Raw genomic sequence first — 16,191 nt, forward strand, 5'->3', positions numbered from 1 at the left:
GAAAGGGGCGTGACAATGTAGTTTCTGTGAATGCTTCGTATCATTTAGTGGGCCGCATCCGGGAGCTTTTACACAAGACTAACTGGAAGGTTGATGTTATACATGTTTATCGTGAGGCTAATCAGTGTGCTGCTAGTTTAACTTCTCTTGCTTTTAAGTTAGATAGAGGTATTCATTATTTTATTTCTCCTCCTATTTCCTGCATTTCTCTATTGAAGGCTGATTATGTGGGGTAGTGATGTAGATCCAGGCCCAAGCCCAGCAACATGCAGGCCCTAACTAACCATTGGAAAACCGGTTGTCCAATGTTAGGTTTGACCCACTTATTTACTGCAACTCAAACCTTGAATCCACCGATGTGGTATTTCACATTCGGTATTTACATCATTCTCACTCTCTAAAAACAAAAAAACTGAAAGAACGAGAGGGGGATGGGGATTAATATCTCACATTCATCCAAGTAAATCCCTGTTCATAAGAAAGAACCTATAAGACTTTAAATACACGAAACTATGTAATTATATAATTTTTTTCCCTTTATATCAGATGCTGTAAATATAGGCATAGAAAAAGAAAAGAAATAAAAAAAAACAACCATAGCAACTGTGCCGAGAATCTAACGAAAAACTGGGGAACAATATAAAAACGCCTTCGAACCCAAAACAAGAAGATTCCAACTACTTCCCCTGGTTTAGAGGGAGAAAGTTGCTATAAATTTCTCATGACTGGTCATAGGACGTAGACCACGATGATGATGCATTTGCCCGATGACTGATTGGCATGCTTCCATTCTACAAATTATTGTCCTTTTGCTCTTGTTTAGGCCTCACAAACCTCACATTGCTCTCCATCAACTGCTGCTGTGAGAGAAAGGACTGAACTGGATCAATCAGATTCCCGCTGTTCTTAAAACCAAAACCAGCCAAAGAAAGATTCGCAGATGCAGGAAGATTTAGCGGTAATGAAGTTTGAAAATCTGGAACAGGACCAGCTTGATGCATGACATCAGGGTTAGTATTGAGTCCAAGGGAATCAAAAGGAACCATATTCTGCAAGGAAGAGAATTTGATGGGGCAAATGGAGGATGCCCCAAACTTCATTTCATTGCTGAAGTTTCCCGGATAATCATTGCTGAATTGAGGATTTCTGTGAAACTGAGGGGTAAAATTTTGAACATCCATTTCGCGCTTGGAGGCATTGTTATTTCTGGATAATGTCAATGCTGGTTGGGAACTAGCAGCCACTGGAGGTAAATTGCCCCCTGTTGTATTCACATGACTGCTATTTCTGGCTACAGGCACTTCATGGTTGTGTTTCCCCTCGTATGTTGTCAAGACAAATTTCAGATCATGGGAGGCTCTCTCCACATGCTTCCTCACTGAACATCCAGGACTTGTGCATTTGTAGTAGCTCCTGACAGAAAATACAAGGGGGAGAAAAAATTCAATGCGTGTTGTTACATTAGGAAACCACATCTGAAAGAAAATATAGAGACCTAGGGTAAAAAATAAATTAGATTGTAATGTGACATTCTATATCACGCAATGTAAAGCCTACACTCATCATCCTAATGGTTTTTCCTCGCTTATGTTATAATCAAAACTTTATAGAACCCACTATAGTGAGGTTTCCACTAACATAGATAAACACAAAAACGACGGCAGAAGGCACCACAAGTTATTTATACCTAGGATTTGGATTTCCTTTGACAACTTTCTGCCCATACTTCCTCCAACGGTATCCATCGTCAAGTATGTCTATTTCACTCTCTATTTGGACTACAACTCTTGGTTCTCGAAGACCCCTGGATGCCAAATTTGTTTCAACCATAAAGTTCTCTGTCTTCCTGCAACATCGAGGCAACACAAAAAATAATCTTATTATATTTGTTGCTGCCTGTAAGTCCATACGATTGAGGATAACTGGAATACAATTACCTTCTTTTTGAGTTGGACTCTTCATCATCAGCATCAACTCCAAGTGACATGCTTCCCTGAGTGGCCCCATCATCGTCAACATCATCATGACTGGCAAGGGTAGATGAAAGCTCTGGAGTTCCTGCTGATTGAAACGTACTAGCAGATTTACCTTGAGAGGTTGAAAACAGATCTGAAAGCTCAGTTACGACAGACGCTGAAGATGTCCTTTCATTACCATCAGCCCTCCAATCAGAAGCAGGTCTAACATCATTAGACCTAGACTGCACGTTTCTCCAAACTGGACCTCCTTCAACTTTAACAGATGTTCCATCGCCTTCAACCATTCCTGGCATCTCCTCAAATGTAGAAGTAGATCCAAGTGATGCTCGGCGATTTGGCTGAGGTTTAGGGTGATCATGTGCCCCCTTATAGATGATTTTTGTTATTTGACCATCGTGAGAACGTTCAATCTTTTTCTTCACCTGACAATTTGGATGAGTACATTTATAATAGCTCCTTGGATATTCACTACCTTTCACCTGTTTCTGCCCATACTTTCTCCAATTGTATCCATCTTCTGAAGTCCTTACCATTCCTGTTGCAGAATATGTTTCTTTCTGCCCTCCTCCTAAGGTGTGATGCGTCTTGACAGTGTCTTGGTGAACGGGTTCTCTTGCCACATCAGATTGACACATTTCCAAGTCACTACAATCAACATTTACTTTTAGAGAGGTAGCAGGATCCCAGGCACAACCTTTTGTGGTACTTCCACCAGGAAAATCCACTTGAAATTCAAAGTCCATACATGGTTTTGCAGGGACAGTAGCTTCATTGTCAACAGTAACTGTCTGAAAATAATATGAGGGATCAAGAAACTAGAGGAAAAAAAAATGCTAATTATAACTGTTATGTGTATTTGTAAGAGCCATTGCAATCGGAAAAGAACTTAAGAGCCATCGCAATCGACAAACAACCTTGACTTCAATCACAAGTCTCAACCAGCTTGGGATAAGCAAAACTGTAAACAAGTTTTATAATAGACACTAAAAAGGTTATTGAAGACTTCACGGAAGAACTTAGGATGGTCACAGAACTCAGAACCTTTGAGGTACAGACCTCTGTGATTTGTCAGCATGCATACTTTTTCCTGCTTTGAATTTCAAACAAAAATTTTCCTTGATAAGAAGATGGTAAGAGGAAAGGTGATACTGCATGCAACTTGGAATTACGAATTACAACCATCAGTTATTAGTGGCTATCCTAGAAGAGCTGACATGGTAGCCACTGCCAAGTGCCAAGTGCCAAGTATTAGAGTTAAAAGCCATGGATACTCTGACAGGTAAAAGAAGATGCAGATCACCAAAACCAGATTTTTTTTTTTAAAAAAAGTTGCAATTTAATTGAGACTTGCGCAATACACAAAAAAGAAAAATACAATAAACCAAACATAGTACTTTTGCAAGAGCCTAGATATACCTCAAATTTGACAACATGCCTATTGCAGATTATAAAATCAGCAATTACCTGATTTTCTAATCCAGAGAACCCTGACATGTGAACATTATTGTTCCTGTCTCCATCCACTGCAGTCATAGCATTCGGCATTGAACTCTCATGGTTGGCAAATGCCAATTGAAAAGTTCCAGTAGTAGGCGACAACTGTATCCAAAAGAAAAATATAATAGAGATCCAAAAGAAAAACGGCAACACAAATATATTCCACATCAAAGGAGAAATTATTATCTCACAATAACAGATGAGCACAGAGCAAGTTTATCTTTATACCTTCAAAGCAACAATAAGAACTACATAATAAACATAATCTCCATGGAAAAGAAAGAAGCAATATTCTGCCAGCTTTTGTGATGATATTCAATCCTAAAGAGTAAGATCTCAACTTCCAACCGAAAGAAAGGTGTATGTCGTTTGCCTTCTTTCTGGAAATTGCTAATTTGTGCCATTAAGTGATCTATTGAAGCCTGGACAAGCTATTAAACCATTTAAGACACACTGGCACTAATCGTGGATATATCCTATTGGCTTATAGACCTCCCAGTATAGTGACAATAAGATAATAATTGGTCATTTTAACAGACATTAAGGGCAAGTGGTCAAAGATAACGTGTTAAGTTGAAAGACATCTGAGAAGACAACATGCGCAGCTACTGCGGCATAGAGGAGGTATTGCTACTTCATAGAGGTTCAAACCATACTAGATCGCAGCTTTCTGGGATGTAATAGTACGATCTACACTAGCTAAAAATGTGTTACCACTTCAGCTTTGCATAGACTCCCTAATACTAATATAATTTTTTCTTTCATCACACAATGGATAAATATGAAAAGTAACACCCATCACAAGTTGTCTATAAACTGAAATAGAAGAAAGAAAGTTCTGGTGCTTTAAACATCTCATTATTTGTGAGAGAAAGATCTGGATACTGAAGCATAACAACCACCCTAGCAAATCCACAAATGGAATTTCGTAATTATTCTAAAATGTAGTAACAATAAGAACTACATAATAAACGTAATCTCCATGGAAAAGAAAGAAGCAATATTCTTCCAGCTTTTGTGACAATCAATCCTAAAGAGTAAGTGCAAATGCATAAGGAAGCTCCCAATATTTCCTTAATTTATGCAAAAGAACAAATGGCATTCAGCTTATCTAGAAACTAAGAAATACTCAATAAAAAGCAAATCAATTTATCGGCTAGAAGCGTTGCACTCCAAAGTAGCTCCCAAAAATAAGCCCAAAAGCAAATTAAAGAGGCCATCAATCTTAACCTTAAGAGGTAACTTCTCTTCTTCAATCAATTCCTCACATCACCAATATGTAAAAAGAACATTCTATAAACAAAAATCATCATTTCATTCCGGATACATACACTTTGATAATTCATATCAACAATTACATGATCAAGATCAAAATACAATCAATGCAAAATAACAATCCTGCACGCAATCATCATCAATTTTATGTTAGCCACAGAAAGCTCTAAAACAGTCACAGATCGAACAAATAGAGCAAAATCCACCTGCGAATTGGGCAGCATGATCGGCGAGTCAAGCAGAGCGGCAGGGCTGATCCCAGGCGGTATAGTGAGATAAGGCGATCGAATCGCCGCAGGAGAAGCCAGAGGACTAGCCGTCGCGGTCCGAAACCTAGCCGTGTTAATCCTCGGCGCGTTAAACCCGCACTTCGCTGCCCTTCTCTCGGCGATGCTCGCCTTGACTCCCGGCGCCACCTCATTTCCGGTGATATTCGGGTCTTGGGCGAATGAGTGTGGTGAATCGACGTCCATGGCGGTGATTGAGGTGTTTGCTAGGAACACATGGCTGTCAATTTCAAATGATGCACCTCAATAATATATGCAATATAAAGAAGGGGAAAAAAATAAAAAATAAAAAAACCACGTTTTTTGGTTTTCTCTAATGAAAAATTTAGAGACTGTTAAGAGAATCTTTTGGGAGTTCAGTTTCAGCTCCTATGATCTTGGGAGATGAAACAAATTCATGAATCAGATAGAAATCAGAAAAAAATAAAAATAAAATTAAAGAAAAAACCAGAGATTGATTGAATTTTGAAACAGATAGATAAATAGACAAGAAATGTTGCTGTCTTCATATAGGTGATAGGTCCCACCTAACACATATACTGGCCTGGGACCCACATATCTATTACTGAAAAAAAAATCAAAATAATTTTCAGAATTTTGTAAAATGGTATTGGATTTGTTTGCCAATAGTAGCAATAAAATTAATACAGAAACTCCATCTTTACTTTATGCAAACAAATTTAGACCAAAACAAATGAAGAGGAAACATCATAAATTATTGTGAATATGGATCCAAGTTAGGAAACTTTTTTACTGAATAATTAATTTAATCAAAATTACATTCACTATTGCTCTGAAAATTTTTGTTTGCGAAGAAATGTAAACTTCATTAAATCAAATTGGGGTTACAGTCCGAATCAAATACAATTCTAAGAAACTCTGGACACTCTCCAAACCAAGATCTAGAGTCAGAGCAAGAAATAGCCTTCTTAGCTAGAACATCAGCAGCAGAATTAGCAGTCCTTTTAACGTGGCTACAGCTAATCACAAGGAATTGACAAAATAACTCCTTAGCACTACTAACACATAACCCACCTTATGAAAGAGCATGTTCATCACTCCTCAAAGTTGAGACCACTATAGACGAGTCACCTTCTAAGACTATGGATCTACAATGGATGGAAATGGCAAACTTCAACGCCTCTTTAGTAGCTAGACACTCTGCAAAAAAAGCGTCCGAGGGGGCAACGATACAATGAAAACAAGAGGCTATATGTCTCCCCTTATCATCCCTAGCGATCACACCAATTCCAACATGAGGAGATTTGATAGTAGCATCAAAGTTGATCTTAAAAACATTTATTGGAGGGGGACTCCAAGTGTTCTTGTCATAACTGCCAAACAACTGCCTTGCCTATCATTTTCAATGGTCTAGGCCACCTTGTAATCATTCTGCATACGCTCAACTAAAATCCCCACCTCTTCGGGTTTGCCAACATAGGAATTGTGAAGGACTTTGTTCCTCAAGAGCCACACTTGCCATAAGCTAATAATCACTCGTTTAAAATCATCTTTATTTACATCCAAGGACAAAACACAAAGCCAAGCAAATATAGAATCACTCCTCGCAGGCTTAGTTATATGAGATAATCCAGCAGCATTCAAGGCCTGTCGGACTCACTTACACTCCGCTAACAAATGCCTTGACGATTCATCTTCCATTCCACACAATAAGCAGCCAGTATGGACCTCTATAGATCTCGATTGCAAATTTGAAAAGGTGAGAATAAAGTCTTTGCATAACCTCTAAATAAAAGACTTCACTTTAGGGGGCACTTCGGCCGACCAAATAGCCTTCCAGAATTTAGACTCTGAAGAATAACTGGATGAAGGGGCACCCATTGCATTTTGAATCCAATCCTCATAGACATGATAACAGTGGCGGAGTTGGGATGGATTGTCACTGGGGTCGCACTTTCTATAATGATAAACAATTATATATCAAAATAACCTATTAAGAGGACAAAATGATATTAGTTAAAATAACCCAAATAAAAAAAATTTAATATATGTAATATTTTATTTATTATTTGTCAAATTGTAATATGTTTATTTTTATAACTATGATTATTTGGGTTATTTTAACTAATATCATTTTGTCCTCTTAATAGGTTATTTTGATATATAATTGTTTATCATTATAGAAAGTGCGACCCCAGTGACAATCCATCCCAACTCCGCCACTGTTATCATGTCTATGAGGAATTTGCAAAATAGCATCCATATCTATGGGGTGGAATATTTCCTTTAAGAAGGTTACATTCCAACCCTCAATTTGATCATCAATAAGACTATGGACCCTCAAGTGCCCCAACTGAGCATGAATAGGAGTGATGAAGTCGAAATTCCATGGTCGGGGAATCCATTTATCATTCCAGACAAATATATCATGCCCATTCCCCACTCTCCAAATCAAACCTTTCTCCAGCACCGCCCTACCTTCACAAAGACTTCTCCAAGACCACGAGGGATTATGCCCCACACAAACTCTCTTGAAATCACAATCCGAAAAATCTTTTGCTTTGAGCACCTTAAAGCACAAGGACTTTTCATTTGATAAAAGTCTCCAGCCTTGCTTTGCAAGCAAAGCTAAGTTTAAGGACTCCAGATTCCAAAACCCCAGTCCCCCAAAGATTTTTGGTTGACACAGAGACTTCCATCTAGCCCAACAAATGCCCTTTCCTTGATTGCTTTTCCACTAAAACTTATTCAGAGCCACCATAAGCTCTTCAAAGAACGAATTAGGGAGACGAAAGACACGACATGGCATAAGTAGGGATAGATTGCTATTGCTCTAAAATTGTGAAGGAAGTTTATTACTTGTATCAGATTTACATATCTATAGTTATTTTCAAAGGGGCGAAGCCCAGCCCAAAGTATTATAAGAGTAGCATGGGCTAGAAGAGTCGCAACCCATTGGTCTGGGCTAAGTTGTGATGTAAGCACTTGCAATGGTGCAAGTGTTAATGTCCCCAACAAAATTAATCCCAGGTCTCGCCTCTATTACACAAAAAGTTAAGTCAAACACATATTCTAACATAGCCACATCAGCAAAACACATCTTCCAATACAGCTAAATCAGCAAAACATAAATTTCTATACACTTTCTCTTCCCACTCAACATGGAGGCCAACATTTCATTCCTCCATATTATCCACAACAAAACTACACCAAAACACAAAATATCAATACATCTACATCAGCAAAACACTTCTCCCAATACAATCACATAAGCAAAACACGTTTCACAATACAGCCACATCAGCAAAAGACAACATCTTTGTTGGCCCAATAACACTTTACCATTGCAAGTGCCCAGTCCCAAGTCCAAGTGTTTTATGTAACTTTAATTGCCACCATATTTAGGGATGGTAAAACTCTATCCGGTCCGAATAACCAAATTTTTCCGACCCTAATTAAATCAAGTTTGGACATAAGTTATAGGGAGAATGCCGGGCCAGTATCCGTTAGTAGGCTTTTGGCCATCTAGGTCCAGCGAAAAAACTGATGGACATAAAACTACACAGCACATGTACATTTACCTTACTACCTCTTAACATCATCACTGCACTTTCTTTGACGGATAGGGCATAAACGCGCGTTCACCTACCTTCTCCTTTCAAAGAAAAAATCGGAGAAATCAATGTTCATCGACGATCGAGCAACTTCCGCAACCACCTACAGCAAGTTTAAAATCAAAACGGAACAACTTTCATTTACAGGTGACTAACTTCCATTCTTCGTTCATTTAAATTTCAAAAAATATGGGGTAACAGTAACCTACAAATACAAAGATCTACGAAACCACCATATATCACTTCTACTTTCTATAAAGTTCAACAAATCAGTATATATGAGTAGAATAAAGTTGTTACTACTCCCATTTTCGAGTTTCGTAGAGGTAAGTACGGTAACCTAGAAACTAGTAAAACTTAACAACTACAACGTAACATCATGTTGTGGTCCCTTTCTATTATTTGTTTCATAGTGATGATAACGACTTCTGCTTCATTTATTATTCGAAATTCATTTCCTCTGATCGCTGAAATGAAAAGTCAACAACAAGAATAAGGAAGTGTTGACTGTAAAATCATAGTCTGTCAAATCATTGACAGAATCTGCAACAGCAAGAAAATTGAAGAAACAATGCCATTACATGAAATTAGAAAGTACAAAGCAAAAATGGTGTCAAATTTCATAAAGGACTTCAACGACAATGAATAGAAATTAAGTTGACGTTTGTAGATTGTTAATATCTTTTGTAGTAACATTGATTGTTGATTCTGTAATGTCTACTGACAAACATGTTAAGTTCAATATTATGTATCTTTCATGTTACTATTTCTTTTAATGTTACTGTATGATGAAGTTCCTGTCTCTTATTCAGTTGAAATTTTTAAACTCTAAATATGTACAAAGACAAAAATGCCAATCACAACAACTAAACATAAAAAAAAAACACAAAATATTGGATCTGAAATAATTAATCTGTCAAGTTCTGCAAAATCATTAAGACATGTTCATGTTACTGTTATGACAGTAACATAATATACAAAACCCTTGTCATATTTCTTACTAGAGCGAATGACCTTAAAAAAATACTCGATTTATAGTACATGGTTCTGCATCACAACATCAATACATTAACAGAATAATATAGGTAAATATTAGTCTAATATTAACTTTTGTAACAATAACATGATGAAACAGTAACATGAAAGAAAAAGTCTCAAATCCAGACGATTTTAGCAACGGTTCGCTGCATCACCACCACAGTTAGACTCCCCTCATTGAGATACACAATTCCCAATTAGATTCCGTCCAAAACAGTCACTGAAAAGGAAGACCCGAAGTTGGCACATTTTGCTCGTGTAATGTTATTGTTACTAACATTGAAATATTAACATACGATCTCAGATCTGTAGTAATATTAAAATAGTAACATATGATCTCATATCTGTATGATATCATATTTGAACCTAGATTATGATCTCATATATTATATTAAATCTCAAATCTAACAAGATGAAGACGAACACTAATAAAAATTATAATAAGAAGAAGAAGTATAAGAAAATGAAGAAGGTGATTGTGAAGGTGCGATAGTGATGGAGGAGCAATGGTAGTGGTGGAGTAGCCTACAACAACTTCATACCAAACCCAAGTAATGACTGGATCACAATACTCATATCCATGAAACGCGAACCATACATAATCTACAATTATTTCATACTACCGCAGCGTCGAGGAAGCCACCGTGGAATTTGCAAAAAACTTCATACCAAGGTGACTTCCAAGATCACCGATGGAACTTTACTTTTGGCATATTTTGAATCTTAACCATTCCATAACAGAAGGAGTACTCAAGACCCTTGGTTGGATGATTTCATTTAATTTACATAGGCACATAGGCAAAGTGTACAACATGGCTTCTTCTACAATTAAAGAAAGAGCTCAAGCTTGTAAAATAAACCATAAAACTACAACCTACTTCTACAAGTGGGTTATCACAAATCCTGTATTGTGGACAAGCTCAGATAGATAGTTCCATGCGAGAAATCAGGATGCCATCAGTGTCTGCATAAAGCCATTCCCCATCATAGATTTTGGTCCTGACAATGGTTATCGGGACATGTTTCTCCCCAATTCCTTTCTTATTGACTTTCATGGGATGAGAAGCCAGAGCTCTAACACCAATAACACCAATATCACAACCATTGATTTCATCAACATCCATTATACAACCATTAACCACTATACCTGCCCATCCATTATTTTGAGCTTGTACTATAGGATTGCCTCCCAAAATGGCACACCTCAAACTCCCAGCACCATCTACAATAAGAACTCTACCATTTCCTTTCTCCTCAAGAAACTCATGAACCAAAATGTTGTCTTCAAACACCTTGAGGGTCACCATTGGTCCAGAGAACATCGGGCGTTTGCCATATATCTGAAAAGTTGGTTGGAGTGCTCGGAGTTCACCACTCAAAAGAAGTTGTGAGATTGCATTACAAACTTCAGCACATATATTCTGAAGAGCACCTTCAAAATTGAGAAAAATTAATCATATAACACAAGTACCTAAGAAAGTAGGCACCAAAAGCTCCTCCTACAATATTGTATAGTAATCATGTAAAGACATTTCTAGTGAAAGACACAGGCTGCAGCTTGCAGATTATATACCCAGGAACTATATTTCACTCACTGTAGGAGCTCAACAGACATTATGAAGAACATAATAATAGGATTCACATAAAAGTCAATAGGCCAAATTCTTTTCAAATGTTCTGTTCTGATTATCTATGTCAAGTCATTGACCCCATAATCACCAGTTTCGCATGAAATTGATTGCCAACATGTCTCCCCTAAAAACCTCACGTTCTCTCTTGTGAGCACAAACCCAAACACATCACTCCTTTGTAATCGAGTAACAAGACAGCAATGTTGTAAAAAGCGGTCTAGTCAGCCGACTAGTCGCCAGGAGGCGGTGGTCGCTTTGATTAGGGCCTAATCGGGTCGCATAATCGGTGACTCGATTAGGCACAGACTAATTAGCCTAATCAACCAAATCGGTGCTAGTTGATTTTTTTTTTGTCTGAGCTCTACCAAAACGACGTCGTTTTGGTGAGATTTGTTTAAAAAAATACAATTGCATGAGGCCATCCTCGACATCAAACGCTGCTGTCTACAACCCTAGTTTCCTTCATTGGCAATTTCATCTCGTGACTTCACACCACGATCGCCAAACAAGCATCAAGCATTTCCGATGAGATACATGGAGCAATTCTTAGATAATAAGCACTAGCTCCCAGTGCTTGAGTGCTCGATTGAATCTTCAAAAAGGTCAGGGCATCTTCTGAGTGCTCCAATTTTCGTCTTCAATCAGGTATCTGGACCATTGAGTTCATAATATAGCATATGTTAATTACATTTACATGTTGTTTTAATCAGCCTTTGTTTAATTTTGTCGAAGGAGGGGTATGATGCAAGGGTAAATGTACAATTTGTCATTTTGTTGCTTTTACGCTAGTTGTGCCTTGATATTAGGGAATTTATTATTTAGTGCAATTGCATATATTTTACTCCAAACTGAATTGAATGAAGAAAGGTTTTTAACATTTTATGTGAACTGAAGCAAAATATATTGAAGTCTAATCATCTGAAATGATAGATATTTTTGGTTCTGCTATTCTGGTTGTCTATTTTTATTTTTTAGGGATATGGCTACTTCATCAGCCGCTTCTAATTCCAATGCTAGTGAAACCACAAATGATGCGAACATTCAAAATGCATAGAAACGTGCATCCAGTGATATTGGTTGGGAGTTTGGTGAACTTGTTGATGCTAGTGCATTGGATAAAATCAAATGCAGTATGTTCAAAAGTTATATCCGCTATCAGCATTAGGTAGTCAAAATCGCGCTTATGCTCGTAAAATCGCTCGATCTTACGATCTTACCTAAGATTTCGAGTAGAATACTGGTAAACTCGTTGCCACATCAAGATCGACGCAGATCGACGCTTAAACTCGTTAAAATTGTTAAAATCACGATTTTAACCACGATTTTAACGATCTTGAGAACTGTTCTTATAAGCCTGTTTGTTAGATTGGGCCTTATTTTTTAGGCCAATTTTTATTATTCTGAGTTCTTATATTATTCTGGCCCAGTTCAACCTTAGCCCAAGTTCTTATATTATTCTGGCCTAGTTCAACTTTAGCCCAAGTTCTTATACAGCCCAAATTCTTATACAGCCAACTCCCTATTACAATTCACGAAATTTCTAACCCTAAAATACTTCATCGACTGAGAAGACGCCGACGAGCCGACGATTGGTCCTGGAGATGATGCGATAGTGATCTGATATTGGAGTTTCTCTTGACTCTGCAACTATTTTGCACCTCGACTCGAGTCCTTGACCATTCTGGTATGCAATTCTTTGATTTTCAATTAATAAAATGTCAACTTCTGGTTCTGGAAATGCAACTGCAAGTAGTAGGAGGAAAAATGCTTCAGGGAGTAGAAATGATATAGGATGGGAATATGGTATTGAGGTTGGTCATGATGCAAAGAAGGTGCAATGTAAATTTTGTGCCAAAATTAGCAGCGGAGGTATATATTGTTTCAAGCATCACCTTGCTTGTACAAACGATAATGTAGGCGCTTGTCGAAGTGTACCCGATGATGTGAGGAAGAGAATGTTGGAGATTTTGTCTCAAGGTATGGAAGCTAAGGAAAGGAAGAGTAATATGTTGTTGCGTCAACATGAAATTGGGAGCTCAGTCAGTGAAACACTACCTGAGTCTCAAACTGGGATGACATCAGCTATGTATAAGTGTAAAGGGAAAAAAAAGTTCTACTCAAGTGACCATGAATGAGCTATTCAAGAAAGATTTGAGAAAAAGTGCATGTAGAAGTACTGGGAGGTGGCTTTACACTTGTGGTATTCCTTTCAACACAGTCAGAAGTCCAGAGTTCACAAAAATGTTTGAAGAGGTAGCTAGACATGGTCCCGGTTTTAAAGCTCCCTCTTACCATGAAGTTAGGGAGACTATGCTCACAGAGGAAGTGAAGGAGACGAGGGATTACATTGAGATACATAAGGCTGAATGGAGAAAAGTAGGGTGTAGCATTATGTCTGATGGTTGGACAGATAAAAAGAGAAGAACAATATGCAATTTCTTGGTGAATAGTCCTGGAGGGACTGTCTTTTTGGAGTCCTTGGACACGTCAGATTTTTCAAAAACAGCACAAATTTTTTTTGAGATGTTGAATAGGGTTGTTGAGGAAGTTGGGGAAGAAAATGTTGTGCAAGTGATTACTGATAATGATGCATCTTATAAGGCGGCAGGTTCACTGTTGATGGAGAAGAGGAAACATTTATTTTGGACACCATGTGCAGCACATTGCATAGACTTGATGTTGGAGGATTTTGAGAAGAAATTGAAGGTCCATCGTGTGACTATCAAACAAGGTAGGAAGATAACGACATACATATATTCTAGAACATTGCTCATTTCCATGTTGAAACAGTTTACTGAGGGGAGAGATTTGATTAGACCTGCTGTTACTAGGTTTGCTACGACATATTTGACTTTAGGATGCCTTAGTGAGTACAAGGGTGCATTAATGACTATGTTTTCATCTTCAAAGTGGAAGGAAAGCAAGTTTGTACGCACTGAAGAAGGGAAAGGGGTTGAGAACATTGTACTTGATAGTAGATTTTGGGGAGATGTTGGCATATGTCTTAAGGCTGCATTACCATTGATGAAAGTGTTTCGCCTGGTGGATTCGGATGAGCAAGCCGCTATGCCTTTCTTATATGAAGAGATGGATTGTGCAAAGGAGAAAATTCAAGCTAATTTCAATAATGTGGCAAGAAGGTAGTAAATTTAGTAATTTTTCCATACCATATGCATTGTAATTTTTCACATACTAATTATTTTATTTTTTGGTTGTAGTTATACGCCTATTTGGAAGATTATTAATGAGAGGTGGACTAAGCAACTTCATAGGCCATTATATGCTGCAGCTCACTATCTAAACCCCCGAATTCATTACCGTCCAAGCTTCAACCCTAATGATAAAGAGGTTAAAAATGGGTTGTTTGATAGCTTGGATACGTTGGTGAAGGAACGAAACGAAAGAAATACAATAATCTCACAGCTTGATATAGTCCATCATGGTCAAGGTATGTTTTCTAGGATTGATGCTAGGGATTTATTAGAGAAAAAGCATCCTGATGATTGGTGGAACACTTACGGAGATGATGTTCCTGAACTTCAAAGATTTGCTATTCGAGTGCTTAGCTTAACTTGTAGCTCTTCTGGATGCGAGCGTAACTGTAGTGCATTTGAGATGGTAAGATTCGAGTTTATTTTTTAAGTTTGTTTGCTAAATGTTAGGAACTTCAATACTTCTTAATTAACTCATTGTGTGGTTTTAGGTTCATACCAAGAAAATGAATCGTCTTCACCAAAAGAAGATGAATGACTTGGTGTTTGTGATGTACAATTCCAAGTTGAAGAATAAGAAATTTAGAAGTATGGAGCTGTCAACCTTTGAAGATATTGGTTCGGATAATGAATGGACCACAGAGGGAGGTGTGGATGTTCCTTCTCCTAATGAGGATGTCAATGCTCAAATTGTTGAACCGGTTGGAAATGATGGGATTCATGATATGACAATTGAACTTGATAGCAACCCAATTGAGGATGAAGATATAGAAGAAATTGTGAATATGGAGGAGGGAGAGGGAGATGAATATAATGGGAGTGATGGTGGTGGGAGTGGTGAAGATGATGATCTTGATGATTTGTGTTAATTTATTAGTTTGTATTTTGGTTGTTGGAACATGAGATTGAACTTATGTAGTATGTGTTTAATTTTTAGTATGTTTGATTGTTAGAACTTTGAACATGTATGGCATTATCTAATTATTATTGCATTATGTTATTCTTGTTACATGTCTTAGGATTGAAAAATATGCTTATTTTTACATTGTATGTAAAATCTTACGATTTTACGATTCGATTTTGCGATTCCGATTTTACACCCCTCTCCGATTCCGATCCGATCTTACGTTTTCACTACCTTGAGTCAAATGTTATGTAGCCGGTAGGTCAGGCAATGTGAGGGCTTGTCATAAGACCAGTAAAGATGCAATAAAGGCATGTGTTGAAGCAGTAGATGGTAAGAAAAAAAAAAGACAGAGAAGCAAATTGAAGAGTCTGAACTTAGAAATGAAGTTTTGATATCTGGTGGTGCTACAAAGATGGATGTGGATATAGAATTCATGGGATCAAGGAGGAGAAGATGTGATCACGGGCCTATGGGTAGATTTGTGGAGATTAATTCACAACCAAACACTGATTCTACAAAGTTTACAAAGCAAGCTAGTTTGGTTGCATTGATGGACAAGAAGAAGGTCATCGATACGCAACAATACATAGCACGGTGGGCCATTGAGAATGGTATTGCTTTCAATGCCATTGAAAGTGACAGTTTCAAGCTAATGACAAAGGCTATTGGGCAGTTTGGTCCAGGATTACCTATACCAAGTCGGTATCGCTTGGGTGGTCCATATTTGAAAGCAGAGGTTGCTAGAGTTAAGAACTCCCTAAAGAAGCATGAAGATGAGTGGGTCATATCC

General features: G+C 37.7%; 3 protein-coding genes across 3 annotated transcripts; 1 reads left to right on the forward strand and 2 right to left on the reverse strand.

Annotated features, from left to right (window-relative positions):
• Nucleotides 1–455: 455 nt before the first annotated feature.
• On the reverse strand, nucleotides 456–5,458 carry LOC120007847 (probable WRKY transcription factor 2). The gene is made up of 6 exons (XM_038858309.1): nucleotides 5,337–5,458; nucleotides 4,958–5,258; nucleotides 3,444–3,578; nucleotides 1,938–2,767; nucleotides 1,688–1,846; nucleotides 456–1,413 (listed from the first exon to the last, which is right to left on the reverse strand). Exons 2-6 carry the CDS (start codon nucleotides 5,222–5,224, stop codon nucleotides 792–794), a joined length of 2,013 nt encoding a protein of 670 aa, XP_038714237.1. The 5' UTR covers nucleotides 5,225–5,258; nucleotides 5,337–5,458; the 3' UTR covers nucleotides 456–791.
• A 5,113-nt stretch (nucleotides 5,459–10,571) lies between these two features.
• LOC120007274 (putative 4-hydroxy-4-methyl-2-oxoglutarate aldolase 2) lies at nucleotides 10,572–11,704 on the reverse strand. The gene is made up of 2 exons (XM_038857476.1): nucleotides 11,689–11,704; nucleotides 10,572–11,083 (listed from the first exon to the last, which is right to left on the reverse strand). Exons 1-2 carry the CDS (start codon nucleotides 11,702–11,704, stop codon nucleotides 10,572–10,574), a joined length of 528 nt encoding a protein of 175 aa, XP_038713404.1.
• A 1,293-nt stretch (nucleotides 11,705–12,997) lies between these two features.
• LOC120007275 lies at nucleotides 12,998–15,363 on the forward strand. The gene is made up of 4 exons (XM_038857477.1): nucleotides 12,998–13,321; nucleotides 13,365–14,422; nucleotides 14,501–14,900; nucleotides 14,986–15,363. Exons 1-4 carry the CDS (start codon nucleotides 12,998–13,000, stop codon nucleotides 15,361–15,363), a joined length of 2,160 nt encoding a protein of 719 aa, XP_038713405.1.
• Nucleotides 15,364–16,191: the final 828 nt, after the last annotated feature.

The sequence above is a fragment of the Tripterygium wilfordii genome, chromosome 10 (genome assembly GCF_013401445.1).
Source record: "Tripterygium wilfordii isolate XIE 37 chromosome 10, ASM1340144v1, whole genome shotgun sequence".
Taxonomy (NCBI): domain Eukaryota; kingdom Viridiplantae; phylum Streptophyta; class Magnoliopsida; order Celastrales; family Celastraceae; genus Tripterygium; species Tripterygium wilfordii.

What these genes read in the sequence shown, in the direction of transcription:
- LOC120007847 (XM_038858309.1), bottom strand. Translation starts at nt 5,224, where the DNA reads ATGGACGTCGATTCACCACACTCATTCGCCCAAGACCCGAATATCACC. An exon ending in TCTCTGGATTAGAAAATCAG is followed by an intron (nt 2,768 to 3,443) that starts GTAATTGCTGAT and finishes TATTATTTTCAG; the next exon opens with ACAGTTACTGTTGACAATGA. An exon ending in GAGTCCAACTCAAAAAGAAG is followed by an intron (nt 1,847 to 1,937) that starts GTAATTGTATTC and finishes TCGATGTTGCAG; the next exon opens with GAAGACAGAGAACTTTATGG.
- LOC120007275 (XM_038857477.1), top strand. Translation starts at nt 12,998, where the DNA reads ATGTCAACTTCTGGTTCTGGAAATGCAACTGCAAGTAGTAGGAGGAAA. An exon ending in AACATGAAATTGGGAGCTCA is followed by an intron (nt 13,322 to 13,364) that starts GTCAGTGAAACA and finishes GGATGACATCAG; the next exon opens with CTATGTATAAGTGTAAAGGG. An exon ending in ACTGTAGTGCATTTGAGATG is followed by an intron (nt 14,901 to 14,985) that starts GTAAGATTCGAG and finishes GTGTGGTTTTAG; the next exon opens with GTTCATACCAAGAAAATGAA.